The sequence below is a fragment of the Poecilia mexicana genome, unplaced genomic scaffold (assembly GCF_051168715.1).
Source record: "Poecilia mexicana isolate PSO_F unplaced genomic scaffold, ASM5116871v1 scaffold_17, whole genome shotgun sequence".
NCBI classification, from domain to species: Eukaryota; Metazoa; Chordata; class Actinopteri; order Cyprinodontiformes; family Poeciliidae; genus Poecilia; species Poecilia mexicana.
In genome coordinates, this window is record NW_028263386.1 from 24397928 (window position 1) to 24415160 (window position 17233).

The window sequence follows — 17233 nt, forward strand, 5'->3', positions numbered from 1 at the left end:
GTTTTCACCGATTTTTAAAGGACTTTTCAAGGTCAATGACCCGCATGTCTACGGACTCATGGGGAGCCCCTGAGCACGTAGAACCACCTCCCAGGTCAATACGACGCTCCTAGCCAAAGTTATGACATGACCAAAAATGAATGGGAGTCTATGGCAGCTATAGGAAGGGGACGGGCTAGGACCACCAAACTCAGTGGGCACGTGGGGGCCCCCCTGGGCTCCACATAGCCGAAGTTTCAGCCCAAGACCTCTTTTAGTTTTTGAGTGACCCGTTTTTCAGAGAGGTCGTTTCTATGGCAGCTATACAAAAGATAGGTTTATAGTTGACGCATTTAACTGTCACCGTCTTTACTGTCACTAGTCTATATAAACCCTATTCAAAATAAACACTTAGCCTGGTGGGGTGGCAAGTAAGGCCTGTGGGCCCGCCAGGCTTATAAAACACTGGGAGAAATCCTGTTAAGCAAGTTTATTTTCAAAATGTCAAACTGCACAATTGAAATGACCATATAATTAAGAAAAGTAGCCATTGGCTGTCCTGTGTGACTCACCTGTTTAATGGCGTACAACAGTTTGCCATAGCAGTAGACGATCACCAGGAAAGGTCCGATGAGGCAGAACACAAACAGGCAGATGATGTAAGACATGTTGTTTGCCGTCTTTGCTGTCCAGTCGACTGAGCAGGTGGTTCCGGGGCCCTCTGGACCGTAGTGGCTCCAGCCAAAGAGCGGTGGAAGGGTCCATAAGAGGGAGTAGACCCAGGACAAGAGGATGCCCAGGGAGGTCTTGCGGTAGTTGGAGGAGTCGGCCTCGGTCGGGGTTATCATGGTGCTGTAGCGCTCATAGGAGAGGACAGCCAAGGAGATCAGGGACACGATGCCTACAGGACACAGAAAGGTTACATGAATTTATTTTAAATTGTAGTCTCACCATCGCAAAAACACAAAATCTAAGTATTTTTGTTAAGTTTCTACTGCAGCTATCTTAGGGTGTATTTACGGAAGCTCTATTTAGTCCGCTTTAATCGAACTCTACTTCATTTGCCTGGAAAGTTTGGTTTGTTTGGGGATGTGCAATCGAACTCTGAGTCCAATCCAAAAGAAAGAAGTGCACTGAAGATGACTATGTCGCAGAGCATTCTGGGTAAATACAACCAAAGCAAACATTGGATTGAATCATAGCTTAGAGTGCCTAATACTAGCACGAGAAATATCTTGTGGTTTTTTACCAGACAAAAGACAAGTTGCAGTCAGTGTTTCTTTCAGTAGTTTTTACTGCAGCGCCACCACAGGTGAGGAGGTGAACAGGTTTTTCAAAGGGTTTGGTTCATTTGTGTGAAACTTAACCACACCAGCTGAAAATGATGCAATTTTGGTCCAAAATCTAACCCGACACTACCAGATTGTCAGATGTGAAAACATTCAGAGTTGAAACCAGACAAAACAAATTCACAAGTAACTTTTCTGCAAGATATAGGAGCTTGGTTTAAGTCAATAATTTATTAATATTGATGTAAAATTACTAGTTTCACACAAGAGAAAAATGCCTTGCTATAAGTTAAATAATCTGTTAATGGTACTAGCACTTTTTCCGTTAAGGTTAAGGTTGACTTAAAATAACAGCCTATATTGTGATCAAAAGTTTTAAGTTAGCTTTATCTTATTTCAAGTGTACTAAGATATTTTCACTAGAAACTAGACAAAAAATATTTGGTAAGATTTTGTGTTGTTGCAGTGAAGACAGCATGGATTAACTTCAGACAAACAGCAAGCAATGGAAAACAAACGCATGGGACCGGCAGAAAGTACGGCAGACATGTTTTTGTTCCTCTGTCTGTTCAACTGGATCATAAACTGGAGACTGAATCGCACTGCATGTCCAAGTGTGTATCCTCCAACTGCCTTGAAAAGATCTCACAGCTCTCTCTGAAATAATAATAATAAAAAAAATGCTGCCAGCATGGGATTTATGATGTTTCTTTCAAATTGGATGTGTGGTATGGTTCAACTGTTTCTAATAGGCTGGCATTTTTCATTCATTTTCTGCTGTCTGATCCCAGTTGTAAAAACAAACAATGGAAAAAAACCTGAGCTGTCTCTTGTAGGAGCTCGTCAAAAACAACACGTTATAAAGGCTTTAATATCTTTTTTTGATCGCTCAGTGAAGATCTTCATTGTGTCTTTTCTGGCTTTCCCCACGTCTCTATTGCATTGTGGTTCTAACCTTGAGCTCAGTGTTTATGCCAGTCCTTTGGCCTTTCCATCCCACCTGCTATTTGTTTTGAAACTATAATGATCCACGGGGCTGTCAGTAAAGCCCATTGATTTTCAATGGCAGCGAATGAGAGTTAAAGTGGGAGCAACTCTACGAAGGCTTTCTGCCGGCCACTCAGCACAAAAGGGGGCAGAGGAAAATAACAGGAAGTGAGAGCCATTACAATGAGATGGAAACACGATCTGCCATCTGATCATATAACACCTTGCAGTAGTTTCCCATATTTTGTCACATTACGGCTGCAAGCTTAGGATGTTTTCACACCTGAGAGTCCAGTAAGCTCAGTTTGACTGGGGACCAAACTCACAACATTTGTTACATTTCCATCTGGTGTGGTTCCCTTTCACACCGCACCATGTCAAACAATCCAAACTAATTGAAAAGCCTATTCACCTCCTCACCTCTGGTGGCGCTGCACCGAGAACCACTGAAAGAAGTGACAAAAAAAAACTCTGAAGACGGCAGGAGCACATCTTCCTTCTTCATCAAATTTTAGCGGTTGTAGGATTTCTTTTTTTATCTTAGTCTTGCATTAGACTCTGCTGTTTGTTTTGGTTGCATTTACCCAGAATGCCCAGCGCTTTAGTTTGCTTCCTGTTTTAAGAGTCGTTTCTGGTCAGCTTTTATCCACATATGCATTCGAACCGTACCAGAGTTCACGTCAACCAAACTGAGCTTAGAGGCAGACCAGTGTTTGCTCACTGCAAAAGGACAAAATCATACAAAGTAGTTTTGGTCTACTTTCCAATGCAAATATGTTAATACAACCCCTGGCAAAAAGTATGGAATCACCAGTCTTGGATGAGCACTCATTCAGACATTTCATGCTGTAAAACAAACTCAGATCAAAAACATGATACAATATTAAGGTCGTTCCAAAGTGCAACTTGTTGGCTTTCAGGAACACTCAAAGAAATGAAGAGAAAACATTGTGGAAGTCAGTGAATGATACTTTTATTGACCAAACACAGGGAAATAAATATGGAATCACTCAATTCTGAGGAAAAAAGTATGGAATCATGAAAAACGCATAAACAAAAGACCATTCAAAATACATCACTAGTATTTAGTTGCACCACCTTTGGCTTTTATAACAGCTTTCAGTCTTTGAGGCATGGACTTGATGAGTGACAAACAGTATTCTGCATCAATTTGGTGCCAACTCTCTTTGATAGCAGTTGCCAGATCAGCTTTGCTGGTTGGACCCTTCTTGTGGACCATTTTTTTCAATCTCCACCACAGGTTTTCTATTGGGTTGAGATCTGGACTATTTGCAGGCCATGACATCGACTGAATGTGTCTTTCTTCAAGGAATGCCTTCACTGTTTTTGCCCGATGGCATGATGCATTGTCATCTTGGAAAATTATTTCATCATCACCAAACATCTGTTCAATTGAAGGGATGAGAAAACTGTCCAAAATGTCAATGTAAACTTGTGCATTGATAGAAGAATTAACCACAGTCATCTCCCCAGTGCCTTTGCCTGACATGCAGCCCCATATCATCAAGGACTGTGGAAATTTGGTTGTTTTCTTCAGGCAGGCCTCTTCATAAATCTCACTGGAACGGCACCAAACAAAAGTTCCAGCATCATCACCTTGTCCAATGCAGATTCTTGACTCATCACTGAAGACAACTTTCATCCAGTCATCCACAGTCCATGATTGCCTCTCCTTAGCCCATTGGAGTCTCGTTCTTTTATGTTTAGGTGTCAATGCTGGTTTTCGTTTAGCTTTCCTGTATTGAAATCCCATCTCCTTTAGGCGATTTCTTACGGTTCGGTCACATACATTGACTCCAACTTCCTCCCATTTATGCTTCATCTGTTTAGTTGTACTTTTTCGGTTTTCAAGACAAATGGCCTTAAGTTGTTTGTCTTGACGCTTTAATGTCTTTCTTGGTCTACCAGTACGCTTGGCTTTAACAACCATTCCATGCTGTTTGTATTTGGTCCATATCTTGGATACAGCTGACTGTGAACAGCCCACATCTTTAGCAACCATGCGTGAAGGGTTACCTTCTTCAAGAAGTTTCACAATCCTCTCTTTTGTTTCAAGGGACATTTCTCTTGTTGGAGCCATGGTTCTCACCACTCCACTTCGTCCAGCAGCCCTCCAAGGTGTCATGACTGCAGGTGTTTTGAACTGCACACTAACGGGCACATCTAATCTGGGGCAGGTGTCCATTTAGGGAAAGGAAATAGACTGGGTGTGTCCTTTTTTTTCTACCTCCAATTTGAGTGATTCCATACTTTTTTCCTCAGAATTGAGTGATTCCATATTTATTTCCCTGTGTTTGGTCAATAAAAGTATCATTCACTGACTTCCACAATATTTTCTCTTCATTTCTTTGAGTGTTCCTGAAAGCCAACAAGTTGCACTTTGGAACGACCTTAATATTGTATCATGTTTTTGATCTGAGTTTGTTTTACAGCATGAAATGTCTGAATGAGTGCTCATCCAAGACTGGTGATTCCATACTTTTTGCCAGGGGTTGTACACTTGAAATAAGACAAAACTAACTTACAAGTAACTTTTCAGCAAAATGTAAGAGCTTGTTTTGTATCAATATTTCCCCAATACCAATGAAAATGTCCTAGTTCCTTTATTTAACTTAAATTGATGTATTGTTTTTCTTCCTCCAACTATTACAATACTTTACGTTGGTCGGTCAGATAGACATTTGTGCTTATAAATGAGACAATTGTGGAACAAAACAAAGGGAAATTTAATATTTTTATTGCGTAGTGGGAAAAAACGACCAACATAGTAGCGGCACAGTTGCACTGGTCTGTTTGCTCTCTTGTATTAAACTCGTGTTGTCTTTTCCTCTGTTGCTCATGGCTCCTCTTAGTTCAGTTTCCGTGGAAGCAAAGAGTCAACAGAGCTTCAGAAACGAGCTTCTGTTTGATCTGCCATGACTCGTTGCAAGTGGCTTGAAAACTGTTTGAGATGTAATATGTTTTTGACGAAACGTCCTGCTCTGTGTTTAGTTTCTCCAGCTCGTCCTCCGCTGTTTCCTCTCCGCACTCAGTCAGGTGTGAAATAAGACAACAGCAGAACTGTCCGCTCGCAGCGCACGGACAAGCTGGTGTCATCCCCAAACCAAAGACTTAGCGGGAGTGTTAATATCTAAGTGTCATTGCTAATTACGAGAGTACTGCGGACGCAAAAATCACTTGAGTGTTAAGGAGGGAGGAAGCTCTGTTGGGTTATAAAACATTTATTTGGAGAATAGTCTGGTGACACCCGATGTTAGAAAAATCTGCAACTTTTGGGAAAATATGAAAGTTTTTAAATGTGTTTCCTTTAGTCTGACTGATGAATAATGATATCAGATTGGAAGTTTTAGCCCTTTACAAACCAGCCCCTGAACCCTTGTTCAGAGGGTCTGGACTCTCAGATATTGAGAAATGATTGTTTCCTGAAGGCTCTGTTGAAGGTTTAAGCAATTATGATTTTTCCCCATCGCTAACATTTAGCTATGATGTTCGTAAGGTGCCATATCAATCATAAAAGAAGCTACGCTAAGAAGCGTTCCAGAAATTGCATGCGCTGTAAAATAACTGTCTGCGTAGGGAGTAGGGCCACGACATTTTTGCCAACAATAAAATGTCTTAAATAGAGCTGAAATGATTAATCGGATTAATCGTGAAGAATCGATTATTCACATCATCATGAACTAATTTAGTAATGGATTAATCATTATCTGGAGTAAGCACTCAAAAAAAAGCGCCGTTTTCTAAAAGAACAGTCAAAGCTGTAATTAATCCAAAACTGTACAAAATAGACATTTTGCGTTTAATATTTCAAATTATTTGTCTAGGGGTGCACCGATTTATCTGAGCCGATTTCCTTAATTTTGGGAGAGCAGTGATCGGCTGATTTTTACATATGAAGTTGATCTTATCCATCAATTTTATCTAGCTTGGCAAAGGTCTAAGAATCAACCACTGTCCTCTTTTGCTCTCCGGTGAGAAAGGTTTGACTGACGGACCGGTCCACCAAGTTATGTCTGCACATTTATAATTAACAATAGTGACCCCACTGTTGAAAGCTCAACAACTTTCTTGCTATATTGAGCAACATTTCAGACAAAAAAAATGGGTATCGGCCAAAATCGGAATCGGCAGGTTGAGCTTTTTAAAAGATCGGTGATCGGCCAGAAAACTGCAATCAGCGTTGCCCTAATTTTGACTGTAAACATGTTCTAACCAAAACTCCTCCAGCCGCTTAGTTTTTAGCTTCATCCTGGTTTAAATTAAGTAAAAAGATGATATATATATATATATATATCATCATTAGTCAGTTTGTACAAGATAACTAACACTTTAGCCTTTCACTGTAGTGATGCTGAGTCAAACAGAAACAGCTGAGCTTCCTTAGCATCCTTTGCTACAAATGACCAAGCGTTCACTAAAGGAATGCTAATATTTAATAATACTTGTGTCTTTCACTGTATTTCAAATATTGTATAAAAAAAAACTTAAATTGTTAGATGAAAAGTCTAAAATGTGATCTTTTTTTATACGAATAATCAACTAATCGTCAGAAAAATCAATTACTTAAATAATCGTTAGTTGTAGCCCTAGATTAAACATTCCTCTAGCTCTGATTTTAACTGCTTGATATTTGGACGCCCAGCCAACAGCGACTGACTTTGTTCACTTCCTCCGCTGCCATTACTGAACGACAACCACAGGCAGACTAGAATGAAGTAATCATAACAATCAGACTCATCCCTATAATCCATAAGCGTCAACGTTGAGCGAGTTCTGAAATAAATTTCAAATTGAAACTTTCTGCTCCCAGGCTCCACACTGTTGCTAATGAAAACTCTTCAGTTTCTAAAACACTTTTCTCTCAGCTGGTTACGCAGAATATTTTCACTCTTTAGGATTTCATCATGTCTCTGGTTACGCAGCAGGCTGTGTGGGAGACAAAAACGCTTTTATCCGAGGGAACGCAATGCAGTTGTGAAAGGAAAAACTCTGACTAAATGAGACGCAGCAGCTGAACCCTCGGACGTCTTATTGTTTTACGGCGTGATAACAAAATAAAAACCGCTGACTCTTTCTAGAACTGTCCCAGTCGCCGTGCCTGTGCGTTTTCATGCCACCTACTGAGAAGAAGTGTTGATCCAGCCAAAGAGTTCAATGGGAAAACACAAGACTGAGGAAAGATGTGATTGTTCTGGAAGTCTCACGCCAGCCTCTTTCCCCGAGTCATCACGGGTACATTCATCAATCTGAAGGCATTCGAACATTTGGAACTACTTGGCACACAAATTCAGCATTATGCACACTCGAACATTTTACGTTACAGGTGTAGAAAAAAATGTATTCTGTAGAAAAGTGCAATTCCTCGTCCTGGGAATTCTGAATTGATTCAAAACACTCTTATGTTCTACGTCACTGCCACTCCGATTTGAGAGTATGCTGCGTTACGCATCCACTCTGACACCGTAGAAGGTCGTCTCTCCAACTGCATGCATTTTGAATAAATACTTTTTTTAACTTAAGGAAAAGTCAGAAAGTTAAGCTGACCTAACGCTGGGGAATTAAGACGCATAATTTGGTGCTCAAACCTATTTTTGTTTCAGTATACGGGTAAGCTGATGGAATTTGATGCATCACAGAACCTTATGGAAGAGTTTTAAACAAATGTATTTGTTTACGCCGTCAGTCACATCATTTAAACAGAATCTCTAGAAGGTCTAAATAGAAAAACTAGTTTCTGAATCAAAAATTGTTTCTGAATCGCAAATCGTTCCTCAAATATTCGAATCAAAAGCCATTTCTGAATCAAATAGTGACACTAAAAATCAGAATCGAATCTGACATTGAAAGATTCGCATCTCTACTTTTCACTCCTTTTTTTTTTTTCCAGAAACATATTTCATTTCCTTCCATCCTTTGCCCAGCTTGTCATTCCGGCGGCTCTGCCAATGCGCTGCTGTTCTGTTTTTGCTTCTCTGTGCTCCGCACCGCCACAACAAATTAACTTCACTTAGGTCAGGTGCTGCTTCTGCCAACACCATGTACATTTATAATCACTTCCTCTTTTGTTTCGAGCCATTTCTCTTCTCACCTGTGTGTGTGAGCGCGCGCGTGTGTGTGCACTGATTCAGTATGCTGCACATTGGCTCAGCGGTGCAAGGTTAATTCACTGGCGGCGTGCAGAGTCCACTTGTGGCAGAAGGCGGCCAGCTGCATGCAGGAACACACTCGCAGAGACAGAAATGGGAATTCGGAGCCATTCCTCCTCAGAACTGAGGGAGAAAATATTAGCTCAGCCAGACAGGCAGGAGGAGAATACCAAACAGGAGCTGAGGAGAGGTGAAGGAGTCAAAAAGAAAAGAAAAAAAGTTGCAAAGCAGGGATTACTGCAAAGAAGAAGGTGAATTTTGTTGCAAAATGTCAGTTGCCAAAGTGGAGGATCTCACAAGCAGGAGGAGGAGCAGAAATCGATTTGAACGAGGGCGCACGAACGCACCGTCCTGGCACCTCGCGACGTCTCTCACAATGGAGGAGCATTGATCGCTGGAGGAAGCGTCATAGATTTTCAGCGAAGACACAGTCGCTTTGTTACAGCTCAGTGCCAAGCATCATTCATCCAAACAATCAATTTTGCTTCTTCTTCTTCTTCTTTCCTTTCTTAGATCCTCCCTCATTTTTCCCCTTTGCTCCTGTTTTATGAGCCCATTGAAGAATTTCTCGATCCTAACCAATGTCGGCTCTAACCAGGTCTGGCAGCTCTCACCGTCTTTCACATGCTCGCCGTTCCGTCTGTGTTTCGGAAAGGTTTCAGTTTGTTAATGTAGAAAGTTCTGCTGAGCAGATTTCAAGAAATTGGCTCCTTGTGGACATCGGTCCTCCTTAAGCTACAGACTGTGGGTACAGTCAGAGCTCAGGTCCTAACTGACCTGCCGGGTTTCCTTAGATGGAAACTTTTTGAACTACTTTGAATATTTAATTGAGCTTAATGTACCGTTTGATAACCAGAATCAACTGGAACTGATGTGCGATTGAATTGGAATCATTTTTTCATAAAGTGCCTTGAGACAATGTTTATTGTGTCTTAGCGCCAAATAAATGAACGAGTAATCGAACAACTGAGTGTTTTCTTTCACTGTGATTGTTGCACAGTGAACGATCACTGTGCAACAATCGACTCATAAATTAGATAAATTCAACTCATAAAATTTATGAGTCGAATTTTAACACGACTCATTAAAAGTGTTGAAATTCACAGCTTCTTGTTGAAAAAGTGAAAGTGACAGGAATTAATCCCATGGAATAAAAAATGAATAAAATCAGGGTTTAAGTTCATACCGAATGAATATTTTGATATCCTTTACAAAATGCACGGTCAAGTTAAAATTTGTTACCAAACTATAAAATTTTCTACATTTTGACAAATCAAAACTTTTATTGCAATTCTATAATACATGTTGGCGTATAATTATGAAGTGAAAGAAAAACCAAATCTAGCTTTGATGGGTGATTATCAAAATAAACCATCGTCGTAGAACAAACATCCAGATAAAGAGCTCCGCCTGCTGCATTTGACTATGGCTCTTACAATAACTTTTGCAAGTCAATAAATTGTCCCAGAAGGTATTGCAATAAACAATAGTATTTTCATTTTAAGATAATTTTCAAGTAATACAAAGGCAACGACATAATAGTACAAGTACACCCTGTCAAAAGGTGAGAAACTTTCATTTCTAACTTTAAACACATTTTAAATATCCAAGATAAAACACAGAAAACAACAAATAAAAAAGATGCTTAAGCGTCTGTAAACAAACCTGCCCTGAAGACTTTTTTCATCCAGTCTTTCATAGAAAGACACATTAGAAAGCTTCAACTTTGCAGTTTGTCGCCTTAAAATTGGGCTTCTGTCTCTTTAAGAATCTCCTGCTCTTTCCAACACTTTGCCTTCAGGAAGTCACAACAATCTTTCCTCCACGACGCCGTTAACAAACATCCTTAGGAGCGTTGGATTGAGAAGCAGTAACTAAGATGAGCTCACTAGAATCCCAGTTCCACCAGATGTTAGCTAATTGCTGACTGGGGCGGGGTTGCTCTGTGAAGCGAATGCTCAACTAGATACTGCGGCTCAGAGGAGGAGCTTCGTGGAAATAGTGAAACCAAGCGCTTAGGTAACCCCAGATAGTTGAAATTGGAGATTTAAGGATTCCTCAAACATGCCTTCAAGAATCGAACCACTCTCCCTTAAGCAATTTTCAAATTGACTGACCATATCATGTTCTTCCTCCTTAAAATAAGCTAAAGATATTTTTTATAGATTAATAAAATAGAAAGAAATGGACCCATGAAATTAGAGATGTACGATATATCGGCACCAACATTGGTATCATCATATATTAGGCATTTTTGAACATTTCTTTATTGGTCCAATAATTAGAACGGGGCTGATATGAACAACCAATGTTCATTTTATGTTGTTGCCGTCTGTTTCTGGTGGGGGTTGTTTCCCCAAAGATGTTGAAATGGTAGTGCAATATACATAATATCAGTAAACTGCATATAACTGCAATAGTAATTTAAGATATCGATATCGGCCCAAATAGTCGTATTGGTGCATCCCTACATAAAATGTATGTTCCAGGCCTTTTTTATGAAAAATGTGCAAGATCCTTTTAATATTTCAAATCTATGATTTACTGCTGAAAAAATATTGAGCGCTCAAGTTAATGTTGAGCAGATAAAGATAAATTATCTTTGTGTTCATCACTGGTTTGCTATATCAGATGCTTGCAAAATTGATCAAGTTTGTGGCTGTAACGTCACAACGTGAAATATTTCAAACGGTTTCAACACTTTTGCAAGATGAATCTCTTTCCCACTAGTTCAACAAACATCTAAAATTAAAAAAGATTTAGAAGTTCTGATGTTTAGGTTAGTGTTAGACTTTTGGGAGGATAGATGCTCTGAAAAGCACCGACCTTCAGCCGATTATCAACAGAGGCTGAAGTTTCAGGAACTCAAAAATATTTGACCACAAAATATTTTTCAAACTTGTAAAGAAACAAAAAAGAAAATAATATTGACATGTTTTCATTTCTGATCAATGAATGTCAGGATTTCAAAAGAAAGTGAGCACAAGTGCTGAAAACAAGACCAGAAAAGTATTGAATATTGAAACTTACCACAGATTCTCCAAAGAAAAACAGTTAAAAAAAAAAATCTAAGATTTTTTCCCCCTCCCCAGTCATTTACTTTCCATATTCTAGTCCTCGTTTCAGTCTAAGTCACAATATTTTTCAAACTTTCCTGTAAGGAATACGATTCATTAGTTAGAATTAGCATATCACTACCACGTCTGCTACATTGATTTTCTACTTATTTCTAATATTATTCTATATTTACAAAAGGGTAACGAGTGGCCCAGACATGACTTTTGATGCTCTTACAGCTTTTTGTTACTTTGTGAGCATCAGCAAGTCTTACATGACCGTTTAAGTAAGTTTATACTTCTGCCTACCTGCTTTTCAAACACTTATCAAATACATTTTATTACGGTATTTGAATGGTGAATGTGTTTGAAATAAATAAAACTAAAAACTAATATGGCTGTGGCACAGCAGTGGTGGTGCCTGAACATCTGTTTTTAAGTTGAGCCACATTGCTTCTTCGTAATTCATGTCCTTATCAGATGGACATAAAATTGTAAGAAAGGTTGACGGTTCACTGAGGTTCAGTAAAATGTGTTTATTTGTGCTCATTTTCTTCCAGGAATCTAGAATGTAATTCAGAGATGCACCAATCCGATAGCATCTCTATCGTCCCGATACTGACAAAAAATTCTAGATTGGTTTTTGGTGTCAGTCATGAGGGCAGATCTATTTAGTGTAATTCTATGCTTTGTGCTCTGAGCAACATCATGATTTATTATTTATTCTACATTATATGTGGAACTCCTAATTCCACTTTCTGAACCATTTGAAAGTTTGTTGCAGTTTACTTTTGAACAAGGTAGTCATCCTTTTGTTTTTGTCAGTTTCAGTTTACTTATTTATTTTACATTGTCCGTTTTACTTCTAATTATGCTGACTGAACAAATTAAAGTTGTGTTGTTTTTACATGGTTGACCAAGCTTGTGAAGCTGTTGGTGTATTTAAGTGTGAGATAAGTTTATAATTTAGTATATTTATGGCCGTGTTTCAAAAAGAAAAATCAATTTTTAGTCAATTCGGATCGGTATTGGCCGATTCTAAACCTCAGATATCGGTACCGATATCTGAAGTGAAAAAAAAAATAAAAAAGTAAATCGGTGGGTCCCTTTCTAAAATGCTGTCTGATCAAACCTGACCTGAATTATTCAGACTGCAGATTCCTTTGAAAAACTTTGAGACAAACGAAGTCTTTATTCCTTTTGTCAATCTTTTTTTTTTTTTTTTTTTTTGCAGAACAAAAAGAAGGAGCACAGGCAGGGTGCCATTCAGCTACGAACTCCTGGTGATCAAATCATCTCAGGTTCTCTTAAAATCCAACTTTTGCCTCGTAAAAGTTGCTTTAGGGTTTATTAACGATTCCTGCGCAGATGTTTTTCCACCCGATCTGCCTTACAACTGGACAACTGTTGAGCAGACAGAACCGAACGCAGAGGGGAATCAAGTTGATACAAAATTCATCTTCTCCTTCTTGCCCTCCCTTCTCCTAAAGCCTTCCAGACTTGTGTACAGCCTGTCAAACATCTACTGAAAAGCAGTCCGACAGAGCAGCAAGAGGGGAAAAAAAGACTTTGAGAATCTTATAATGTACTAATGTCAGAGAGAGAGAGAGGAGAAATTCGAGCTTAAAAATCAATATCACAGACTGCCTGCTCTTCCAAGGTTGTCTCAGTGGAAATCTTTTAAAGAAATCATAAGAAAAAAAAAACAAGAAAGGAGAAGTGCTTAAGACCTTTAAGGCAACAAGTAAAGAAGGATAGCAAGTTATGTTTTTAAAAATTAGCAACAGCACATATATAATTAACTCAAAAAATAAAAAAGGTAATGCTCGGACCAGGGCCACTGCCAGATCGGGGGTGGCCCGATGGGGCCCACATGATCAAATTACAACTGAAAGTCCCAATAATATGCCTTTATATACTAAAGACATATTATAAGACATATAAAGACATATATGTCTTTATATGTTATAATAATATGTCTTTTAGATGATTTATTTTGCACTGGGGAAAAAAGTATTGAAAATACAGAAGATAAAACTTTATGGGAGCTGAAGAAAACATAGAAAAGCAGGAAAAGTGTTTTGGTATATTATAAAAAAAACACACATCTTGGTTGGTTTACATTAAGCTACTTAAAAATCATTGGATTTATAGACTAGACTAGAATATACTTTGTTAATAAAGTTGGCTGCACAGTGGCGCAGTTGGTGGAGCCGTTGCCTTGCAGCAAGAAGGTTCTGGGTTTGATGCCCGGGCCCAGGTCTTACTGCATGGAGTTTGCATGTTCTCCCTGTGCATGGTGGGTTCTCTTCGGGTACTCCGGCTTCCTCCCACAGTCCAAAAACATGATCTTAGCTTCTCGCACACAAACATGGTGTTTGACCCTTGTGGACCTGACCACCGATTCCTCTAAGCTGCCACAGCATCTCTGATCTACAGCCCAATGAAGTTCTTTGACATTTCTCTTTTCCATCTCGCCACAGTTTTTATATTAATGAACGTCCTACAATCAGAGTTTCATCATCATTCAGCACACCTGAGTTATAAGGTGGAGCTTCAGAATGCCCTCAGTGGACTTTTATTCAACCGGAGGAACTGCTAACAGGTCATCACCAGAACTAGCAGCATGCCGTGCATTATCACCGAAAACAGTCAGTTTTCCTGACATTCCTGATGACTTCTCTGAACGAACAGGTGACCGGAAACGAGTCGACCGTCTGTCCATCAGCTGCATCCACAGTAGAGGTTTCTACAGTCTCAGTGGCTGCAGCGACTTAATGCATTAAGCTGCCAAACATTGCACAAACGATCCCTAAACGGACCAATTAAAACAACTCTGCTGGATTAGATTAGGATCAAGTCTGTCACTGAATCTAAATTGGAAAATAAGAGTGGTTTTTATTAAGGGGAACTAAATTAGTCTGAGGTTGATTTGGATCTTTAGCTTTAGGTTCTGAACTGGAACCGTTTTACACTTTGACATAAACTCAGTTTTTAACTGAGGCACCATAATCCTAAAGTTTAACATGGAAACATCAGAGATTTTTGCCAAAGAGTTTCAATTCTGGAAGGTTGATGAAACGAGGCAAAAATGATATAAATAAATAGGATTTTCTAAGTTGTAAAATAATGGCTGAAAAAGTTGCTCAACAAATAGTTCAAGACATAAATTTAACACACTGATCTCCAAGTCATTTAATCACCATGCAGAATTGTAAACGATTTAGAGAACTTCCAACTTAAATTGTAAATGTATTTCTTTTACAGATTGCATCCTCCTGGACAACTTCTGGTTTTGTTTAATGAAATTAGTCAGTGGGGGCGGAGCCAGGCCAGGCAACACTTTACACACCAGCGAGACGTCTGAATAGTTCATCATCATTGTGTTTTTTTTTAAACTCCACTTAACCAGTTTGACTTTTTATGAAGTGTTCCCTGCTACAGATGACCGAATGACAGAAACCATACGTGTGAACTGCAGAAATTCACCGCTTATGCATCTGTTTGTTTTTTAAGATATGAAAATCAGCGCTGAGCATGCAATCATAACTCCATATATATATATATAAAGCATGTTTTCAGCTTCGTATGCGATCAAATCGACCGTCTGCACGTGCCAGCTGAACTCGGTAATAATTTTTGAAAGAACTGAAATCGTCCAATTTGGTCCTTTTTTTCACCCCCCGGAAGTTTCCCGACTGAAAGTGGTTCTTCTAATCGTTTTAACAGTTTACGACCACAAGTCGAAATCATTGCGAAGACGCTTTGCCCGGAGTGCACAAAAAAAAAAAAAATCACATCTAAAACGGAACAAAAACACAAAACGGTTGATTTACAAGAAACACAAAGACGTGAAACAAACATTATTCGGTCTTGATACGTGTGGTTTTGTCATTAGTAGGTAAATGTTCCTCCTGGACAGGTTCTCGCTCTTCAAAATGAGATTTTCAATCAAAGTGAGATAAACCCGGTTAAAAATGAAGGCTACAAACATAAACAAACAAACCCGCATGTTATGATTTGTTATCTCTTTGTTTTTCTCCAATATTGCGCATTCTACTCACCGCAGAGGGAGTTGGCGAAGCCGTACCACACGCATCCCTCCGCTCCTATGAGCCAGCGTCCCTGCGTGCTGGCCGCAAAGCTGAACGGAGTCCCGAGCACGCACACCAGCAGGTCGCTGACGGAGATGTTGATCAGCAGCAGGTTAATGGGGGAGCGCAGCATCTTGTAGCGGCAGAACAGAACCAGCACCACCAGGTTGTTGAGGAGTCCGAACGCTCCGATGAAGCCGAGGCACACGGCCACGACCAGGTGCCCCGTCGGGCTGAGGGTGGTCCGGAGCGAACCGCCCCCCGGGTGCCCTTCCCCGGCTCCGGCGCACAGGGCGCTGTTTAACTCCGCGCAGCCGCTCAGGCTCGCGTTGGACGCGAGCATGGCAGTCCGTGTCACTGCGGCGGAAACACACCGGGCGGCCACGGCGACTAATGAGGCGACGGCATTTCTGATTTCTTTTTTTCGTCCCCTCTCAGTATGGAAAAATAAATGAACTCACTCGCTTTCCTTTACAAAAGAATAATAATAATAATGATAATTAAAAAAAACCGTCTAAATCAAGTTGGAAAAACCTGCAGATTTTAGATCATAAGAGGTTCAGATGGGAAATTTAAAACTTTTTTTCTTTAGTTTTTTTTTATTATTTGGTCGGTTCGTGGGGACGGGAGGGGAAATGGGAGAAAGGGGGAGGAGGGGGGCTTGGAGAGGTGTTGTAAAATGTTGCAGGAGAAAAGTTTGGTTAAGCTCTGCTCCACCGTGTGGCAGTCTCTGACTCTCATTCTTCCCAGAGACGCTGCCGTGTCTCATCCAGTCACCTTCCCTTCTCGGACCGTATTTAAATCACCGCCGCCCCGCTCTCCGGCAGCTGACGTTCCTGGAGCGGAGGGGTGGGGGGCTGGACCGGCTGGGCGGGAAAAAGAAATGAAAAAAACAAAACAAATTAACGGAAGAGCCGCGTGGAAATCCAGCTGCGGGACCATCCAGCGCTTCAGAGAGGATTCTGTTCCGACATATGCCGAGGGCTCGATTAACCGAGTCCGCCTTAAAAGTTTCAGGAGCTGCTTCTCTTTCTCCTGGCGCTGTCCAGGGTGCTGAACACAGTCAGTCCCAGCCTCGTCAGAACTACAGATGGCTTTGCATTATAGAGTAAACCTGTCGCAACAATCAATGAATCGCATGCTAAATTAAAACCAGCTTAATGATATCCATTTGCATGATTAATCGTTTTACTCGTTTCTCTACCAAAAACTGGGTGATAAAAGTCTCCAGTCTGGTGCACTGGTCTCAACTAGCCCTCATTTGAAGGACAATTTAGTACACAGACTTAAATATAGATTATATATATTAAAATTAATTTTATTTGTTGCTTATGTTTTATTTACTTTAAATATCTAAAATGTCTTCTGCTTTCGATGTTAAATGTTTGTTAGAATTTAAAGTCTATTGATCTATGAGAATGTGTTCTTATTATGCCATAACCATTACATTACTTGAAAATGATCTCAAAACAACAACATTATCGTTTATCGCGAAAATTCTGGGACAATTTATCGTTCAGAAAAATTTGTTGTCGTGGCAGCAATATTGTAGAGTCTTAAATATCTTTCAAACATACATTGATTCCCGCATTCACACTTTGTCATACCTGCAAATGTCGTGACTTTACATAAGCCACTGCAATGCTAGATATTAAACACAG

General features: G+C 39.9%; 1 protein-coding gene across 1 annotated transcript; it reads right to left on the bottom strand.

The window, feature by feature from the left end:
- Nucleotides 1-390: 390 nt before the first annotated feature.
- Nucleotides 391-15915, bottom strand: LOC106908430 (opsin-3-like). Its single transcript, XM_088014840.1, has 3 exons — nt 15543-15915; nt 552-880; nt 391-456 (listed from the first exon to the last, which is right to left on the bottom strand). The coding sequence occupies exons 1-3, from the start codon at nt 15913-15915 to the stop codon at nt 391-393; spliced, it is 768 nt and encodes a 255-aa protein (XP_087870966.1).
- Between the last annotated feature and the right edge of the window lie 1318 nt (nt 15916-17233).

Excerpts from the sequence above, each read along its gene's own strand:
- LOC106908430 (XM_088014840.1), bottom strand. The coding sequence starts at position 15,915 with ATGCTCGCGTCCAACGCGAGCCTGAGCGGCTGCGCGGAGTTAAACAGC. Across the intron at positions 881-15,542 it reads CTTCGCCAACTCCCTCTGCG|GCATCGTGTCCCTGATCTCC; the intron begins GTGAGTAGAATG and ends TGTGTCCTGTAG. Across the intron at positions 457-551 it reads TGTTGTACGCCATTAAACAG|GATTTCTCCCAGTGTTTTAT; the intron begins GTGAGTCACACA and ends CTTGCTTAACAG.